The sequence below is a fragment of the Littorina saxatilis genome, unplaced genomic scaffold (genome assembly GCF_037325665.1).
Source record: "Littorina saxatilis isolate snail1 unplaced genomic scaffold, US_GU_Lsax_2.0 scaffold_2230, whole genome shotgun sequence".
Classification (NCBI taxonomy): domain Eukaryota; kingdom Metazoa; phylum Mollusca; class Gastropoda; order Littorinimorpha; family Littorinidae; genus Littorina; species Littorina saxatilis.
The window spans coordinates 936-17,083 of NW_027125935.1; the positions used below are offsets into that span (position 1 = coordinate 936).

The following is a 16,148-nucleotide window of genomic DNA, read 5'->3' on the forward strand; positions in this document are numbered from 1 at the left end:
ATTTTATTTACTTTGACTTCCATTCATTTAATGATGGGCTTGTTTAGCATAATTGCTTTTGTATACACATGCATTTTACAGTCTGTGTGTTCAGTTGTAGAAACAATTTCTCTTCTTGAGACAATAATAGCTTTTTGTTAACTTTCGGAGTAAGGATTTGAATGATTTTCCCTGTGGCGATTATGTCCATGCAATCTGCAATCCTGTGATCACACATCCACATACAAACACAATCAGTCAAATCATAACAATAAGCATGTTTTGCAAAATAACGTTTGGTAGTTTTTATTCCTTTTCAATGGCATGCAACAAAACGGTGACATTTGCTTTTTGCAGACATTTAAAAAGCAGTGAATTTATACTGTTATAGCTTACAACCAGGCTATAACAGTGATTGAATGTTGCCCCAGTTGACAAAGGAACAGGAAATAGAATGCATGTACAACTTCTCGTCTCAAACTAAAATAAAGAAGAAAAACAAATCTGAATATCTTGTTAAAGAGAACAGAGAAAAAAAGTGTATTTTGTACCTTCAAAACCTCTTAAACAGCGCTTACATTAGATTTAAGAATTCAGTGAACTTAACGTATAACAACGATTGAATAACTCTGCCCAACATGACAAAGAAAAAAAGACAGATTTATTTCTCTCAAACAAAACCTTCAAACCTGTTGAAAAATAGGCTATTGCCTCCACCATCATTGTTCTGACCGCGCATAATAAACTGAACTTTTGACCAATGTCCAACAAAATTCAAATTAAGCTAAATCAAACACACTCTAAATAAATAATTAAATATGAAACTGCTCATGATTAAAAATAATGAAAACACATAATGCACACCCGGTGTATAACATTGTTCTGAAAGGAACAATACACGGCTTTGACTTTCTTTAAACTTATAAGTGGGCCTAATGCGTTCATGATAATAATGCAATATAACACAGTAAGGTAGTCTCGAGTCATATGATTACATATTTGTAACATGGAAAATAAACCAATGTTAAAATACTGTGAGGCATGAGAATTGGCATATAGATATATATATATATATATATATATATATATACAGATTATTTAAAACACTCCACTGAATAGTCCACACAATCAAAACAACTAGCAGCATCTTTAGTAAGGTCTATGCTTTTTCAATTGCAACAAATGAAAAATATACTTTTGTTTCTAACAGAAAGTAAGAAAACTGCCAATTTATCCTTTGTATTATAGCTTCCAACAAACGTATAGCGACGATTGAATAATTTTGCCCCAGGTGACAAAGAAACATACAATAAAACTATTTTCCAACTTCTTGTCTCTCAAACAAAATTGAAAAAGCAAATCTTCAAACATCCTGTTAAAATAGGCCATTTGCCTCCACCATCGTTGTTTTGACAGCACATGCTGAAGTGACCTTTTGACCGATGCCCATGAAATACCAAATTAAGCTGATCTAAAGAGCCAAAAGTAAATGTACCATAAATACGCTTTATATACACTCAAAATCTTTCTTTATTCTTTATTTCTTTATTTGGTGTTTAACGTCGTTTTCAACCACGCAGGTTATATCGCGACGGGGAAAGGGGGGGAGAAGGGATAGAGCACTTAAAATCGAAATCAATCATTACATGTGAAACACCACTATCATTGTGTTGACATTGAAATGTCACACACGATGACCCAGTGTTTATGATACGTTATGATTGTTTTGACTTTCCTACTAGCGGACCGTATGGTAGTTTGTGGTCACGATAATAAATAATAATGATCACACGATGACCCAGTGTTTATGATACGTTATGATTGTTTTGACTTTCCTACTAGCGGACCTTATGGTAGTTTGTGGTCACGATAATAAATAATAATGATAATAAAGTTAAAACGGCTATGCCTACGATGCCTTCGGGCCTTGTTTTTGGCCGATTTGAGCGAAATTGCTGTTATATATTGCTCAGCCAACCTTAATTAGAGCAATCCTTACCCTTGTTATCCCAAAGAAGTACTGTACGCCCCCTGCGGGTTAGGGGGAAGAATTTACCCGATGCTCCCCAGCATGTCGTAAGAGGCGACTAACGGATTCTGTTTCTCTCTCAATAAAATGTCACACACGATGACAAAGTGCATATGACACTTTGATTGTTTTGACTTTCCTAATAGCGGACCTTATCTTTACTTTATTTGGTGTTTAACGTCGTTTTCAACCGTTCAACGTTATATCGCGACGGGGAAAGGGGGGGGGGGGGGGGGATGATGGGATAGAGCCACTTGTTAATTGTTTCTTGTTCACAAAAGCACTACCAGAGCTGGACTCCAAGTTTAACATTGGCGAACGACAAGAAGAAGAAGACAAAAGCACTAATAAAAAAATTGCTCCAGGGGCTAGCAACGTAGTACAATATATGACCTTACTGGGAGAATGCAAGTTTCTAGTACAAAGGACTTAACATTTCTTACATACTGCTTGACTAAAATCTTTACAAACATTGACTATATTCTATACAAGAAACACTTAACAAGGGTAAAAGGAGAAACAGAATCCGTTAGTTGCCTCTTACGACATGCTGGGGAGCATCGGGTAAATTCTTCCCCCTAACCCGCGGGGGGGGGGGGGGGGGGGGGGGGGGGGGGGGGGTAGCGGACCTTATGGTAGTCTGTGTTCATGATAATAAATAATGATAATACAGTTAAACAAGGGCAAAGCCACAAAGAATATGACTCACTTGCTTATATTTTGTTTTGTTTTGCTGATGTAATCACATGCATTTTATAAGTGTTCATAGGTTTCATAACCAAGACAAGTTTTTATCATGAAAGCTTCCATTATTTGAAAAGTTTTGAGTGTTCAATAGGTGGTCAGTTGTCAATACATATATAGCCTCGTTTTTGCTATGCAAATGAATTAAAAATAGCCAACTGCCTCCACCATCATTGTTTTGACCGCATATTAAACTGACCTTTGGATCAGTGCTAAGAAAGGTCACATCTAGCTTATTCAAAATGCCAAAAATGATTTGCATAAACACATACTAAATAAATCATTTAACATAAAACACAACCACCAGTGTGCTCATAGTCAAAATTAATAAAAACAAATAAAGATAAATGTGTAAATCATTGTCCAGTACAGCTCAAGACACAAACCTGCACTAGATATATATCCACTTAGTGGTAGTGATCAGCAACAACATTGGAAAGATGATCAGTAGCTGAAAAGCTGAACATTATTTAGTTTCGCTGATTTCTTTGCAAAGCAGTAATCCTGTTTCGTACATGTATAGTTCTTGACGTGTAGCCAGGTACGAATTATCAGAGTCTCTTCAGCCTGAAGGCACTTCTGGATATCCTCTTTTCTTGGCAGCACTTGCGTGGCGATATATTTTAACAAATGAGCCTCCACTGCCTTCACCTCCTCCTCCAACCACAGTCGACATGGCTGGCTTGAACCTTTGTGGACACAGATATCACAAGACCTATTACCGGAGATACAAAGGTTAAATATGTTATCGGATTAAAACTTTATAAGGAACAATCATGCCAACTCAATATGAGCGCCGGGTAGTCTGGTGGTCTAGGCCGACAACTCGTGATCTCAGTGTCTCTATTTCGAATCTTGATTGGGCATGGACATTTATTTTCCCGAGTCAACATTTGTTCTGATTCTTCTTCGTGGCACTAAAGCTAGTACACTAAAACTGTCACATTTTCACTGTCAATCTTAGTGCTGCTTACATTTTGGTTGTTCAATGTAAGTTAGATATAGTACCTCCTCTTTTTTCCAATTCCTGGGACTCCCGTCCCCGCCTCTAATACACGGAAGTGTATGTGGGCGTAATCCATCAATTACAAAAGATTTCAAATCTAAATTAAAACCGGAATTACAGACCCTGTACACATTCATTTTCAAAGCATGGGACAGAAGCCACGAATGGGCATGAGAAGTGGCAGGTCAGTTAGCCATTGCACTTGTTAACTGATCCACTTATTTATTCATTTTTAAATAATTATACAATTTACTGCTTAGTTTTGAATCAAGAAAACTGAGCGACAGCAGAAGGCCATTTTGATATGTTAAAGCACGTACGGATTTGAACTGCTCTTTGACAAAATGCCGCTCCTAGTTAGATTAACAGTTAACTCGTTATGAACACAGACCTGTTTACATCCTGCATTAAAACCAGTCATAAAAACACTCTCCAGAAGCTACCTTTTTTTTTTGTGGACCGGCTCGTTCATTTTATTTAAAGATTTTCTTTAAAGTTTTTCAATTCAAAGAACTGTGATCTTTGCTATATTGGAGAAAGATTAATGGAGATCACTTTTAGACTCAAAAAGACTTTCAAATTCCGGCAACAGCACAAGTCACTGACCGTAGCAAGAGATAATGTCGAAGCACAGACATACTGGTCAAATAAACTCGATGCGAAGCAGGCTCATGTTTTGCCAAACACAATTTGTTTGTTTCCATGTTCATTTGTGTACTGCATTTTGTAAATAAACTAATGCTGCGTCTAACCTCGGGACACGTTCGCTTGGTTCGCGGACGAACGACTGCAGTGACTCATGACTGACTAGCTTTGTTGTTGCACTGATCTCAATTCGATCACCAAAATGCAAGTGATTCGCTCTTCTTAGACTTCGCCAGACACTGCCACTTGACTTGATAGTTTTGCCGATATTCCTGTACAACTTGAGCTTTTTTGGTTGGCATTTTGTCCCCAGAGAGATCGGCCTTACGCTTACGACCCATGTCGATCGGACCGAATGCACAAAAACCACGCGTTGACCGACAAATACCTTGTTTTTGCACATGCGCAGACAAGGCTGTTCCGGTCGGCCTTGAGCTAAAAGGGTTTCCGGGAAATCAAAATCCCGGTGACTACTAGTACTACAATTTCGACTTTAAATTTTCACACACGGAAATGGTTCTCGTGACCGGAATTTCCGGTAGATTTCCGTAATACCGGAATTTAGACCCTAAATCCGTAATAATTCCGGGAGGGTAAACAGGTCTGTGAACATACTCTATGTTTCCTTCCAAGTGCTTTAGAGAAGGGTATTACCGTACTCAAAAACACAATAACTATACGCTCCTAGTTAGATTAACAGTTAACACGTTATGAACAGGCTCTATTTTTCCTTCCAAGTGCTTCAGAGAAGGATATTACCTTACTCAAAAACACAATAACTATCTAGTTTACTGGTTTTGTTCTACTTTAAAGGAATAACTTTTGTGTGGATTGAGTCAGCTCCTTAAAGCTCAGTTCACAAAGAGAAAGAAGAGGTATAAATACAATGATTATGTTTCCACTCACTGTTGCGCGTTGCCTTTGATTTGAGCTTCTTTGGTTTGGAATGGCTCCACTGTTCAGGTAGGTACTCATTGTCAGTTGAACCTTGGGGAAAAAAAAAGATGATAGATTTTCTCAGCTGGCTTATCTTTATTTCAAATCATTTGATAGATTATGCAAAATAGCAAAAAAAGAACAACAGCTAAAAGACATATGCTTTTAAATATCAATTTCGTTGTCAAATAACTAAACACAAGAGTTTCCACTATGGAATGCGGCCATTCAACAACTAGGTAATGGGCGCTTAGTTAATCGTCCGTACATGACGCCAGCATTTCTTTCTTTCTTTATTTGGTGTTTAACGTCGTTTTCAACCACGAAGGTTATATCGCGACGAGGGAAAGGGGGAGATGAGATAGGGGAAAGGGTGGAGATGGGAGGGAGCCACTTGTTAAGTGTTTCTTGTTCACAAAAGCACTAATCAAAAAATTGCTCCAGGGGCTTGCAACGTAGTACAATATATGACCTTACTGGGAGAATGCAAGTTTCCAGTACAAAGGACTAAACATTTCTTACATACTGCTTGACTAAAATCTTTACAAACATTGACTATATTCTATACAAGAACCACTTAACAAGGGTTAAAGGAGAAACAGAATCCGTTAGTCGCCTCATACGACATGCGGGGTGCAGAGAAATAAGGATGTGGAAAAGAAGACTTTTGGTAAGTGAAATAAAGGTGATGGATCCAGTCAGGTAGAAATAAGACAACAAGAAAAGAATTGGAAAACTGCAGGGAATAGTAGGGAGAGTTTTCTTGGAAGGAAATATAGGTGAAAGGACTGGTAAGGCAGAAATAAGACAAAAGAAGAGAAGAAACAGAACCGTTAGTCGCCTCTTACGACATGCTGGGTAGCATCGGGTAAATTCTTTCTAGTCCCAACCAATATGGGACTCCCCCTAACCCGCGGGGGGTGACGCCAGCATGTTTCTAAATTAATTTATATGCAATAAAGCTTACTTTCGTTAGATGACGCTGAAGGAGAAGTGATCTGTGTGAATACACTGCATCTTGTGTTCATCATTGCCACACCAACAGGAGAGAATGTCCAGGAGGAAGGGGGCTCGCCTGGGGACATAATAAAATTATAATTAATTATTTATTGTATTAATTATGTTATGTTCAAAATAAATAAACGTGTGTTCGGTGTTATGAGTGTACAGGAATGAACTATTCTTCAAAGGTACAAATACATTTCAGATGTAAGACAATCAAAATGCATCAACGAATGCAGTTCTACCCCTCATCCTTAACCCCCACCCACCCCCCAACATTGACGCCGTAAAAAAACACCTCCGACAAGCGTGTTGGACACAAACAACTCTGTGAGTTAAATTCAAGCTGTTCCCACTCGAACACAGGAACCCCCTGACCTTCATCCATCTCCAGTCGCGCCCCCATGGAAAATTGGTTGACTAAGGAGAAAGATATATACTGAACTGTTTGAGCATGCACTGCTGTCAGCAGCACACCGTTGAAACTTCCTTTGGATTTCTGGTGCTTCCTCATCATCAGCAGAATCTGACAAATACAAAAACATGAATAACCCTTGTGATATTACCTCATTTTTTGTTTGTTTGTTTGCTTAACGCCCAGCCGACCATGAAGGGCCATATCAGGGCGGTGCTGCTTTGACATATAACGTGCGCCACACACAAGACAGAAGTCGCAGCACAGGCTTCATGTCTCACCCAGTCACATTATTCTGACACCGGACCAACCAGTCCTAGCACTAACCCCATAATGCCAGACGCCAGGCGGAGCAGCCACTAGATTGCCAATTTTAAAGTCTTAGGTATGACCCGGCCGGGGTTCGAACCCACAACCTCCCGATCAAGGGGCGGACGCCTTACCACTAGGCCAACCGTGCCGGTCATATTACCTCATGCCAGGGTGACAAGTTTACACTAAATAAGTAAATGTATTCACTTTTACATGGAATGGCAGCTACAAATAAGAAATTAAATCTACTATGTTACTTTGTGGGAGTGAGGAGGGGGGGGGGGGGGGGGAGAGAGAAAGAAAAGTCATGTTTGCAACTACAAACTTAAGAGACTTTCAGACACTGAACAGCGACATCGCCATTCAAATATGTCCTGTCCCCACTCCAACACCATGTAGATGGGATGGATTCAGCCCATATTGTCCCTTACTGTCACCTACTGCAGTGGAGCGCTGCGGACTTAAATTAAGGGCCCCTCCTGTTTTTGAACACCAGGAGCTATCTAGTTTGCTGTTAGGTAGGCACCGGCTCATCTTTCCTGCTTCCTTACTTTCTTTTACTATCAACATTCTGTTCACAGTTGTTATTTCTGCCAAAGTGACCAATCGCATTTGTTTTTATCCGAAACTGGGAGTGCTTGCAGTACTGTAGTTGATAGCATGCGTACACAGAAGAAGAAGACTTACTGTCAGGTGCAGCTGTAGCAGGACAAGGTTGATGCATAGGCGGAGAGGGCTGGTTATGTGGCGGTGCCAAAGAGTCTTTTGTTGCGAACCTTCCTGATGCAGATCGTTCTGGAATAGGGCTGTGACCCTTTTCAACAAATTCTGTAAATAATAGTTACAATATGATAGAATAGATAAAATCCTAGATCGCAAGTACAAAAGTTTATGTAGTAAGTACCGTAGTATTAATGTTTGCTTTATTGTGTAATGCAAATTAATGTTAGCACAATATATCACATTGTAGTGTGCATTGAAGTATGAACGTTCTCAATTTAGATTTAAAACAAATACACTTAGTGTACACTACATTGGGGTGTGCACGTAAAAGATCCCACGATTGACAAAAGGGTCTTTCCTGGCAAAATTGTATAGGCATAGATAAAAATGTCCACCAAAATACCCGTGGGACTTGGAATAATAGGCCGTGAAAAGTAGGATATGCGCCGAAATGGCTGCGATCTGCTGGCCGATGTGAATGCTTGATGTATTGTGTAAAAAAATTCCATCTCACACGGCATAAATAAATCCCTGCGCCTTGAATAAAAATTGAAAAGAAAAAAAAATTCCTGCGCTTAGAAACTGTACCCACGGAATACGCGCGATATAAGCCTCATATTGATTGATTGAAATAAAATTGTATTGGTGGTTCAATGTCACTAGCCACAACAAAGGCGATACCAGAGAGAGGGAGACCGGGATTCAAACCTGTGACTATGAGAGTCAGAGGAACTATATGTAGTCCACGCTGTGTACCGAATGAGCCATCCCAGCCCCCCAATTTAGAAGAAGAAGAAGAGGCAGAAGAAGCAGAAGGAGAAGAAGATGAATTTAAGAATACAAAAAAAAGGTTATTACAATACTAGATTTAGAGATAGTCTAGCTGTGTTCATTTTGTGCAAAAAGAGCAAAGGAATTCATGTTTGTTTGTTTATTTGTTGCTTAACGTCCAGCCGACTACGCAGAGCCATATCAGGACGAGGAAGGGGGGGATGAAGGGGGCCACTTGTCAAGCGATTCCTGTTTACAAATGCACTAACCCATTACTTGTGTCCCAGCAGGCTTTAGTAAAACTAAATTAATACCTACTGGAAGATTACCAGTTTCCAGTATGTTAAAATAGGCTTAACCTATCTACTGCTGGACTTACATCAGAACACTAACAGATTAAACTATACATGAATCGCGAGACAAGCGGCAAGAGAAGAGATTTTTGGAAAAAATACAGGTGAATGAGCAAGAAGGCAGAAAAAAGAAAAGAATTCATGAAGAAAAAGAGAGCATGACAGGAAAGAGGAACCAAAAATCTACCTAACAGCAAACTAGAAAGCTCCTGCGGTTCCAAAAACAGGAGGGGCCTTTAATTTCATAACCGCAGTGCCCCACTGCGGGAAAAGGAATTCATGTTCAAAATGTCACACATACCTGCCTCCTCATCCGAGGTGATGGCTTCATCTTCAGCCACTTCCATCTCATCCAGGGTGCAGCGCTGGTGGTCTTGCAGCTTCCCCTTTTCAAGGGCAAGGAGTAATTTGCTGACTTTGGCCAACTGCATCATGTCTGATGGGAGGCGGTAGTACTCGCGGTGTCCCATAAACTGAGCAAGGGCATCCAGCTCGTTGTCCTTCAAACTGACTATCTGGGACAGAGTAGCAACCTGCTTTCGAAGTGAAGTAGATGTGATGAACTGTGGCTCTGCCAACTGCGCTGATGTCACAAACTTTCGAAGCGTGTCAGATCCCCGAATGTGCCCCTCCGACTGAAAGAATGAGCAAGAAAACACAAATTTGTTGGAGCCGCTGACACCAGCATCATCCCTTTTTTGCACAAGCAGTTCCACAGCTGCTTTCACCTGTGCAGTCATGAGAATTGGGACAATTCGGCCACGTTTTCCGATTATCTCAATCCTGGTCAGCTTGTTACATAGGATTTTTTCAAATGTGCTAAGTGATTTGAAGACATCTTTCACACAGTCACAGCACCGTCGGAGGATGCCATTTTGGATGCGTCGTAAGCGAGACTGAGCTTCGACAACATTATTATGCAGTCCGCCGATACCGACAAATAGCCTACCTGGAAGCTTTCGTGGGCACAGAAAATGAGCCAGAGGACTTCGCTGATACTGCCTGGCGCACTTCAGTTCCTGCCATCATTCAGAATTGCCAAATCGAACAATCAAAAAGAGTACGACTGAGGAAGTAACTGGGACATTCTTCGCTGTTCCTTCCAACTGGCAACTCAACTGAACTTGTTAGCCTTTGTTGGTGATCTGTTTCGACCGTATATTTTTGTTCTTTTTTCATTATAAATGCCTTATTTTGTCTGAGAAAAAGAACCAGTTGCTGAAAAAGAATGCACAACTCTGATGCATGTTTTTCAGAGGCAAAAGAACATAGACTGCAGATAGCAAACATATTTCATTGCCTTGGTCATCACAGGAAACTCACAAGTAATGCAGGTCAAACATTTAACAAATCAAATCGCAAAAACAAAATATCTTCAGACAGGGCAACAAATAATCTACTCTATAAAAACTCACCATTTGGGAGTCAACTGAGTGATGGCTGCTTATAGAGTCCTCTGTCACAAGCGCCTGTGGTTCGAAGCTGCAGTCAACTGTAGGAAAGACAGACAGAAAGCGCCTGTGGTTGCATGATGCTTGGGACTTAACCTGTTTTTGAGCTTCATATTTCCCCTTTACGTTGGTTTACAGTTAGAACAGTCTAGTTAACTGTTTTCATATTTGTGTATAATAAATTTGATATGGGAGATTTTACTTCATTCGTACTGAAGCTTGCGTAGAGTCCAGCTAGATCAGCTGTAAGTCCTATTTCATAGACTGGACTGGAGAAAGGCATTATGGTTTGTCTATACATGCGACTCAGTTGCAGTCGCCCTCTTGTTCCTGAATCAAGCTGAAGCCAAATACTGGTTGAACGTCCGTATATATATGTATCGTCTATCGTCAGACTACATCGTCTGTCTTCCGTCTATCGTCTGTCTTCCATCTACCGTCTGTCTTCCGTCTATTGTATGTCTTCCGTCTGTCTTCCATCTATTGTCTGTCTTCCGTCTATTGTCTGTCTTCCATCTATTGTCTGTCTTCTGTCTATTGTCTGTCTTCCGTCTATCTTCTATCTATCGTCTGTCTTCCATCTATCGTCTGTCTTCCGTCTATTGTCTGTCTTCCGTCTATCTTCCGTCTATTGTCTGTCTTCCATCTATCGTCTGTCTTCCGTCTATCGTCTGTCTTCCGTCTATTGTCTGTCTTCGATCTACCATCTGTCTTCCAACTATTGTCTGTCTTCCATCTATCTTCTGTCTATTGTCTGTCTTCCGTCTATTGTCTGTCTTCCGTCTATCATCAGACTACATCCCAAGAATTCAGCATTTTCTCTAGTGGGTCCTCTATTTTCTCTGTTAACTGTGGGTCAGTCCATTCATCAGATTGGGATCTGCATATATATGAGCGTTGCATAGGCAAAGGCAATATTGCCGATTCATTACAAAGCACTGGAAAGACCGTCTGCTAGACTGCAGCTACTAGTTTTGCAAGGTGTGTTGCAGGAATTGAATTTTTACCAGGGATGTATTTCATAGACGGCAAGAATTTAGTTTTTGTACAAACTATATCGTCTGTCGACCAGTAACAGAAGCAAACCTGACCAGGTATGTGCATGCAAGCACTTAATTCATCCACGGTGATGAAACAGGAAGCATGCTTTATTGTTGTAAATATATATATAGGATATTGAGCAGCTTCCGTTGACATATATGGCCTTATGACCGAAATAGGTCCATGTACATGTGAGACTATCAAATCATAACCCTGAATTCTCCAATGTGTATCAGAATAGCAATTTAACTACATATCTTAGTCATAACTAAACTGTGTTAACTGTAGTGTGATCACCCCTCCAGAAGTATTGCATAACAGTTAGTTAGTCAGGGGTTCCACTGGGTTTTTGCTTTTTGCGTTTGCATACACAACATGACTGAAAAAATGCGTATGAGCCGGGGAAAACGCGTACCATTACAAACTTAATTGGGGGAAAAAACGCGAAGGAGAAGTGTGTTTTTCTCACTACGATTGAGAAGACATGCAGTGTTGGCGTTAACCGGTAATTACCGGTATTTTACCGGTTGAAACGAAAAAATCCCGGAACAAAATTGGCTGCCGTTGATTTTTAGAACTACCGGTCTTTTTTCGCTGGCAAAACTATAAAACCAGTACTCTGAGCTGGATTCTAACTGGTTCCAATGACCAGCCTACCGTTTTTTTCTGGACTGTTTGCTTCATAAAAGTTTGCGTACCGGTTTGAAAAAAGTACTAGCGCCATCACTGGACATGATGATGATAGGTAACTAAAAGAAGTCCCTTCATCAGATTCTGTTCTTTCACTTTCCGACGACAGATCGGTCTGTTTGCGTTTTGCAGTGGCTCTGTACAGGTAATAGGCCTCTAAGCGAGGAACTGAACTATTTGCATGGCGCTAAATGGAAGATATTTCAGCCTGAAAAACAATCACTGTGGGTCAGTCCGATGTAATCAGAGTAGACCCGGACACCCCTGGCCTGTAAACTGAATCGGCAGTGCACCAAACTAATGGCATGTGTGATAAGGCAGACCATTGTTTTGCTGAACACAGCAGGATCAATTATTTATTCTGACTCATGTCATGACCCCCCCCCCCCCCCCCCCCAAAGAAATGTAATGCAATCTTCCTCTTCGGTAGAGCTGGTCATTCATAAGGCTATCGCCGGTGGCAGTGACCTAAGGAATAAAGATTCAATTCGGTAGAGCACTGGTACTATGGCCTCTGGCGATAAGTACACGAGTGTTAACAGTGATGAACAAGGCGGGTGGGGAGAATCAGAGGTGGGAGTTCAGGTGCTCTCTTCGTGGCTATTTAGTGTTTTGAGTGCAATTGTAATTTTGCGTGACAAAATGCAACATGTCGGTGAAAATGTGTACGGAGGCTGAAAACTGCGTATACTTTTGTGTGTGCAATAAGTGGAACCCCTGAGTTAGTTCCTTACTTTCTGGTTAAATCTTGCCTTTCAACAAAATAAAAATGGGATTACATTGTACCTGGATGATTGCTGGTGTCATCTGGCAATGGTATGGCAGGTAGACTCTTAGCCAGTGCAGCCTGCACCATTCTTTGGCCGTATGAGAAATGTGGGAAGTACTCCCTTGTTTTAAATCTCTGGCCTCGGCCTCCTGGTTCCACTAGTGACATAATAGAACATTTTATTAGTAAATTTTCATTTGATTAATAATATCATCCTACATACGTGAGAGAGACACTCGTGAGATAATAATCGTTCAAATCACACGTGTGTATATCATGTAAATGAGGTCATGTCAAGCAAGTCTGGCAGGGACCTGTTTTTCCACTGCTTATGATGCCAAAGTCACCGAGACAAACGTCATTATAGAAGAAAAAAGATTGCGCTCGCTAATTACCTTCGATGAATTTTTAGAACTAACACGTCAAGCCACACTTTCAGAGTGACGTTTCTTTGCTTTGACGTAATAGATTGCACGAGGCTTTAGAAGAGATCGAGGTTCCAAAACAAGCGTCTTCAATTTAGCTGCCTCGACTGCAGGACATTTTCAGTAAAATACACGTAAGTACAGTATGTAGGATAAACAGAATACTACATGGCTTGCTGTTTTGTACCAGATTTACACTCGTTGCTTTTTAAAATAGTGAATAGCTCGCTTTCGCTCGCAGTTCAATATTTAAAAAAACAACTCATGAAAATCTGGTACGACACAGCAAGCCATACATAGTATTCTCTATTTATACTTCCCTAACTCACATAAAAGCATGTGTACATTTTTAATTGAGAAGCATTGTCATTCAGGTGTGTCTGATCCAAAGGAGTTGGACTTGGAGTATGATGAGAATGCATTATGTCTTACCACTGACGAGTCTCTGTCAGATGATGAATTGTATGATGCCGAAGAAGGCAGTGAGTTTTCTGACACTGTGACAGTGACATTGCGTCAAAGATGGTAGTGGTCGAGGGGGACCATGGGTTGAATGTCGAGGAGAGAAAAGAAAAAGAGAGCCTATACACTGTTCAATTAGCGGCTATGCTAATTATTTTGTCTGTAATGAACTTAAGTTGATGAGTTTGGGGGAGATACAAAGTACCCGAGCTACTGTAACCGGACTGCCTGGTCTCTGGGAAGAGACAGGGATAAACCATGCACGGAAAAAGTACATCATAGGTTTGAGGGGAAGCAGTAATGTCGTGGACAGGAGAAGAAAACAGAACAAAAAGAGGATGAAGAGAAAAAAAGAGGAACAAAAACGTGTGCGTGTGTATGGGTAAAGTAAAACACAAACAGTAGTTGTTGTTTTTTTCAACAGACGGATTTCGTCCCCAGAACGGAAGAATGGCTCCAATACATGATAAGTCCAAAGTCAGTCCAGCTTCGCCCGGTCAAATAACTCTTCACGTCCTGAACACATTTCCCTATTGCTAAGCCTCAGTACCGTAAGGATTTGATGAAAATGACCAGAAAGTGGGTATCTGTGTGTGTCAGACATGACATTTATGGGTTTTATGTTATAAAACATGTATGTAAAGTATACACGTATAATACATGTATGTATTATCATTATGAGTAGTTAATTAATGAAGAAATCATACTGTCATTTTAATTTGTAACTAGTATGCATTAAATTGACAGAAGAAGACTCATCGTGTAAAAAGCAGAATTAATGATTCGCATGCCTGTTGGACCATGATTATGGGGGAGCCGAGTCTCCACTCACTCACGTGCAACAGGTGAAAAGCATGAACATATTTGACGATGCACAGAGCAGAGAGCGACGTGATCGAGTAACCGGACTTTACGGCCACGCCAGGAAGTCGCCGCGTCGGCTGGGTGATGGTGGAACAAAGAGATGAAACTTTCTTTCTTTATTTGGTGTTTAACGTCGTTTTCAACCACGAAGGTTATATCGCGACGGGGGAGATGAAACTAAACTACATTAAGCTTACAATTTCAATGTCAAGCGATTGTCTGCTTCGAGTCCCAGCACTTGTTCTGCCCCTAATTCGTCGATAATATCCCCAAATTTGTCTTTACTGACTGTATCAGCATCACCAGAGATGGTCCCAAAATCTCCGTGAAAAAAAAATCAATACAAATCCATTGCAAACTACCAAAACGTTCACCAAACGAACGAACCGCGGAGCAGCTATGTGCTTGTTTACAAAGGAAGTGACCTAAATGTGGTTTTCAAGCACAGAGAGCGCTTCCGTCCTGTGAGGTCATTCCTAAGTATAGTAACAAAGTCGTGCGGTACAGGACGTGAAGAGTTTTTAATTAAATAAATCGAATTAAAAAAAAAATATAGTCGCACCGTGACTGACTTATTCGGTCTCCCTAATTCAACAGCTACTAGGCCTAAGGCGAGATTGAAATTTGAACATTGGAGCTAGATCTCAACCCGCCTCAGGCTCCTACACATAAATTCAGCAAACAAGCACAGACTGACACAAACAAAACATAGTTATATAAATACTGATAAAATCAGTGCTATTCGATCGCTTGTACGCACAGCTAATCTCAGAATCTTTCGGAAGTTAAAAAACCAACATGCATCGTGCCTTCTCAGTATAAGAGTATTTAGATCTGTGCACCACTCACCATAATTTGTTTTAATGTATAAGACTCTTGCATAGTAACCTGTAACAACAACTTGATAAGCCATTGATAATTAATGACTGATCAAGTTCTTGTTAATGTCACTGTCACTGGATTGTGAGCTCTAAATTCCAAAAAACGAGGTTAGCCATTTTGGAATGTCAGAGCCATGTGGCAACAGACCTGAAAGATAAAGTTGAAGGCGCGTCACTATTTCAAAAACAACTCAGTCAACTGTCTTTTCGTCTAAAATGGACAACAAAGTACTATAAATATAATACACACCTGTGTCTGTGGTAATGTAGCGGCTGCGGCGTTCACCCCGCGTGTCGGCGTCAGCCATCGTGTCAAATCACGGTTTCACGCGGCAATCCGCTCTCTCTCGCTCTCTCTCTCAATGTTGTCGCCAGGGGAACCCAAAAAACTACAGTTCTTGTTTTGACCGCAAACACTAGCCCAACACACTCGCCACACACTCACCCTGACAAAATTATCATAGTTTGGACAGAACCAATAAAATCAAATCCTTGTGTCACATGGTATATCTTAGGGCGGGAAGCTCGAAAATCGAGGCATCCGTTGTTGTGACGTCAAAACAACGGGGTGCGTCAAAACAATTCGGCTCCATTTTCGGGCAAAGTCAAAACGACGCGGTCTTAACAAGAACACACACACAGAGCACACA

General features: G+C 40.7%; 1 protein-coding gene across 4 annotated transcripts; it reads right to left on the reverse strand.

The window, feature by feature from the left end:
• Positions 1 to 269: 269 nt before the first annotated feature.
• On the reverse strand, positions 270 to 15,889 carry LOC138954394 (uncharacterized). Of its 4 annotated transcripts, none has more exons than XM_070326260.1 (9): positions 15,749 to 15,889; positions 12,884 to 13,024; positions 10,331 to 10,407; positions 9,217 to 9,550; positions 7,756 to 7,896; positions 6,787 to 6,867; positions 6,307 to 6,414; positions 5,310 to 5,390; positions 270 to 3,441 (listed from the first exon to the last, which is right to left on the reverse strand). In XM_070326260.1, exons 1-9 carry the CDS (start codon positions 15,804 to 15,806, stop codon positions 3,197 to 3,199), a joined length of 1,266 nt encoding a protein of 421 aa, XP_070182361.1. In that variant the 5' UTR covers positions 15,807 to 15,889; the 3' UTR covers positions 270 to 3,196. The 4 variants fall into 4 exon arrangements, with proteins under 4 accessions (XP_070182361.1, XP_070182363.1, XP_070182364.1 ...); XM_070326262.1 differs by lacking the exon at positions 15,749 to 15,889 and adding an exon at positions 14,815 to 15,058; XM_070326263.1 differs by lacking the exon at positions 15,749 to 15,889 and adding an exon at positions 14,590 to 14,802.
• Positions 15,890 to 16,148: the final 259 nt, after the last annotated feature.

Bases quoted from the DNA above. Each gene is read 5' to 3' on its own strand.
- LOC138954394 (XM_070326260.1), bottom strand. From the start codon at position 15,806: ATGGCTGACGCCGACACGCGGGGTGAACGCCGCAGCCGCTACATTACC. The intron at 9,551-10,330 runs GTGAGTTTTTAT...TCATTCTTTCAG, and splicing joins ACTCAGTTGACTCCCAAATG to TCGGAGGGGCACATTCGGGG. The intron at 7,897-9,216 runs GTATGTGTGACA...TATTATTTACAG, and splicing joins CACCTCGGATGAGGAGGCAG to AATTTGTTGAAAAGGGTCAC.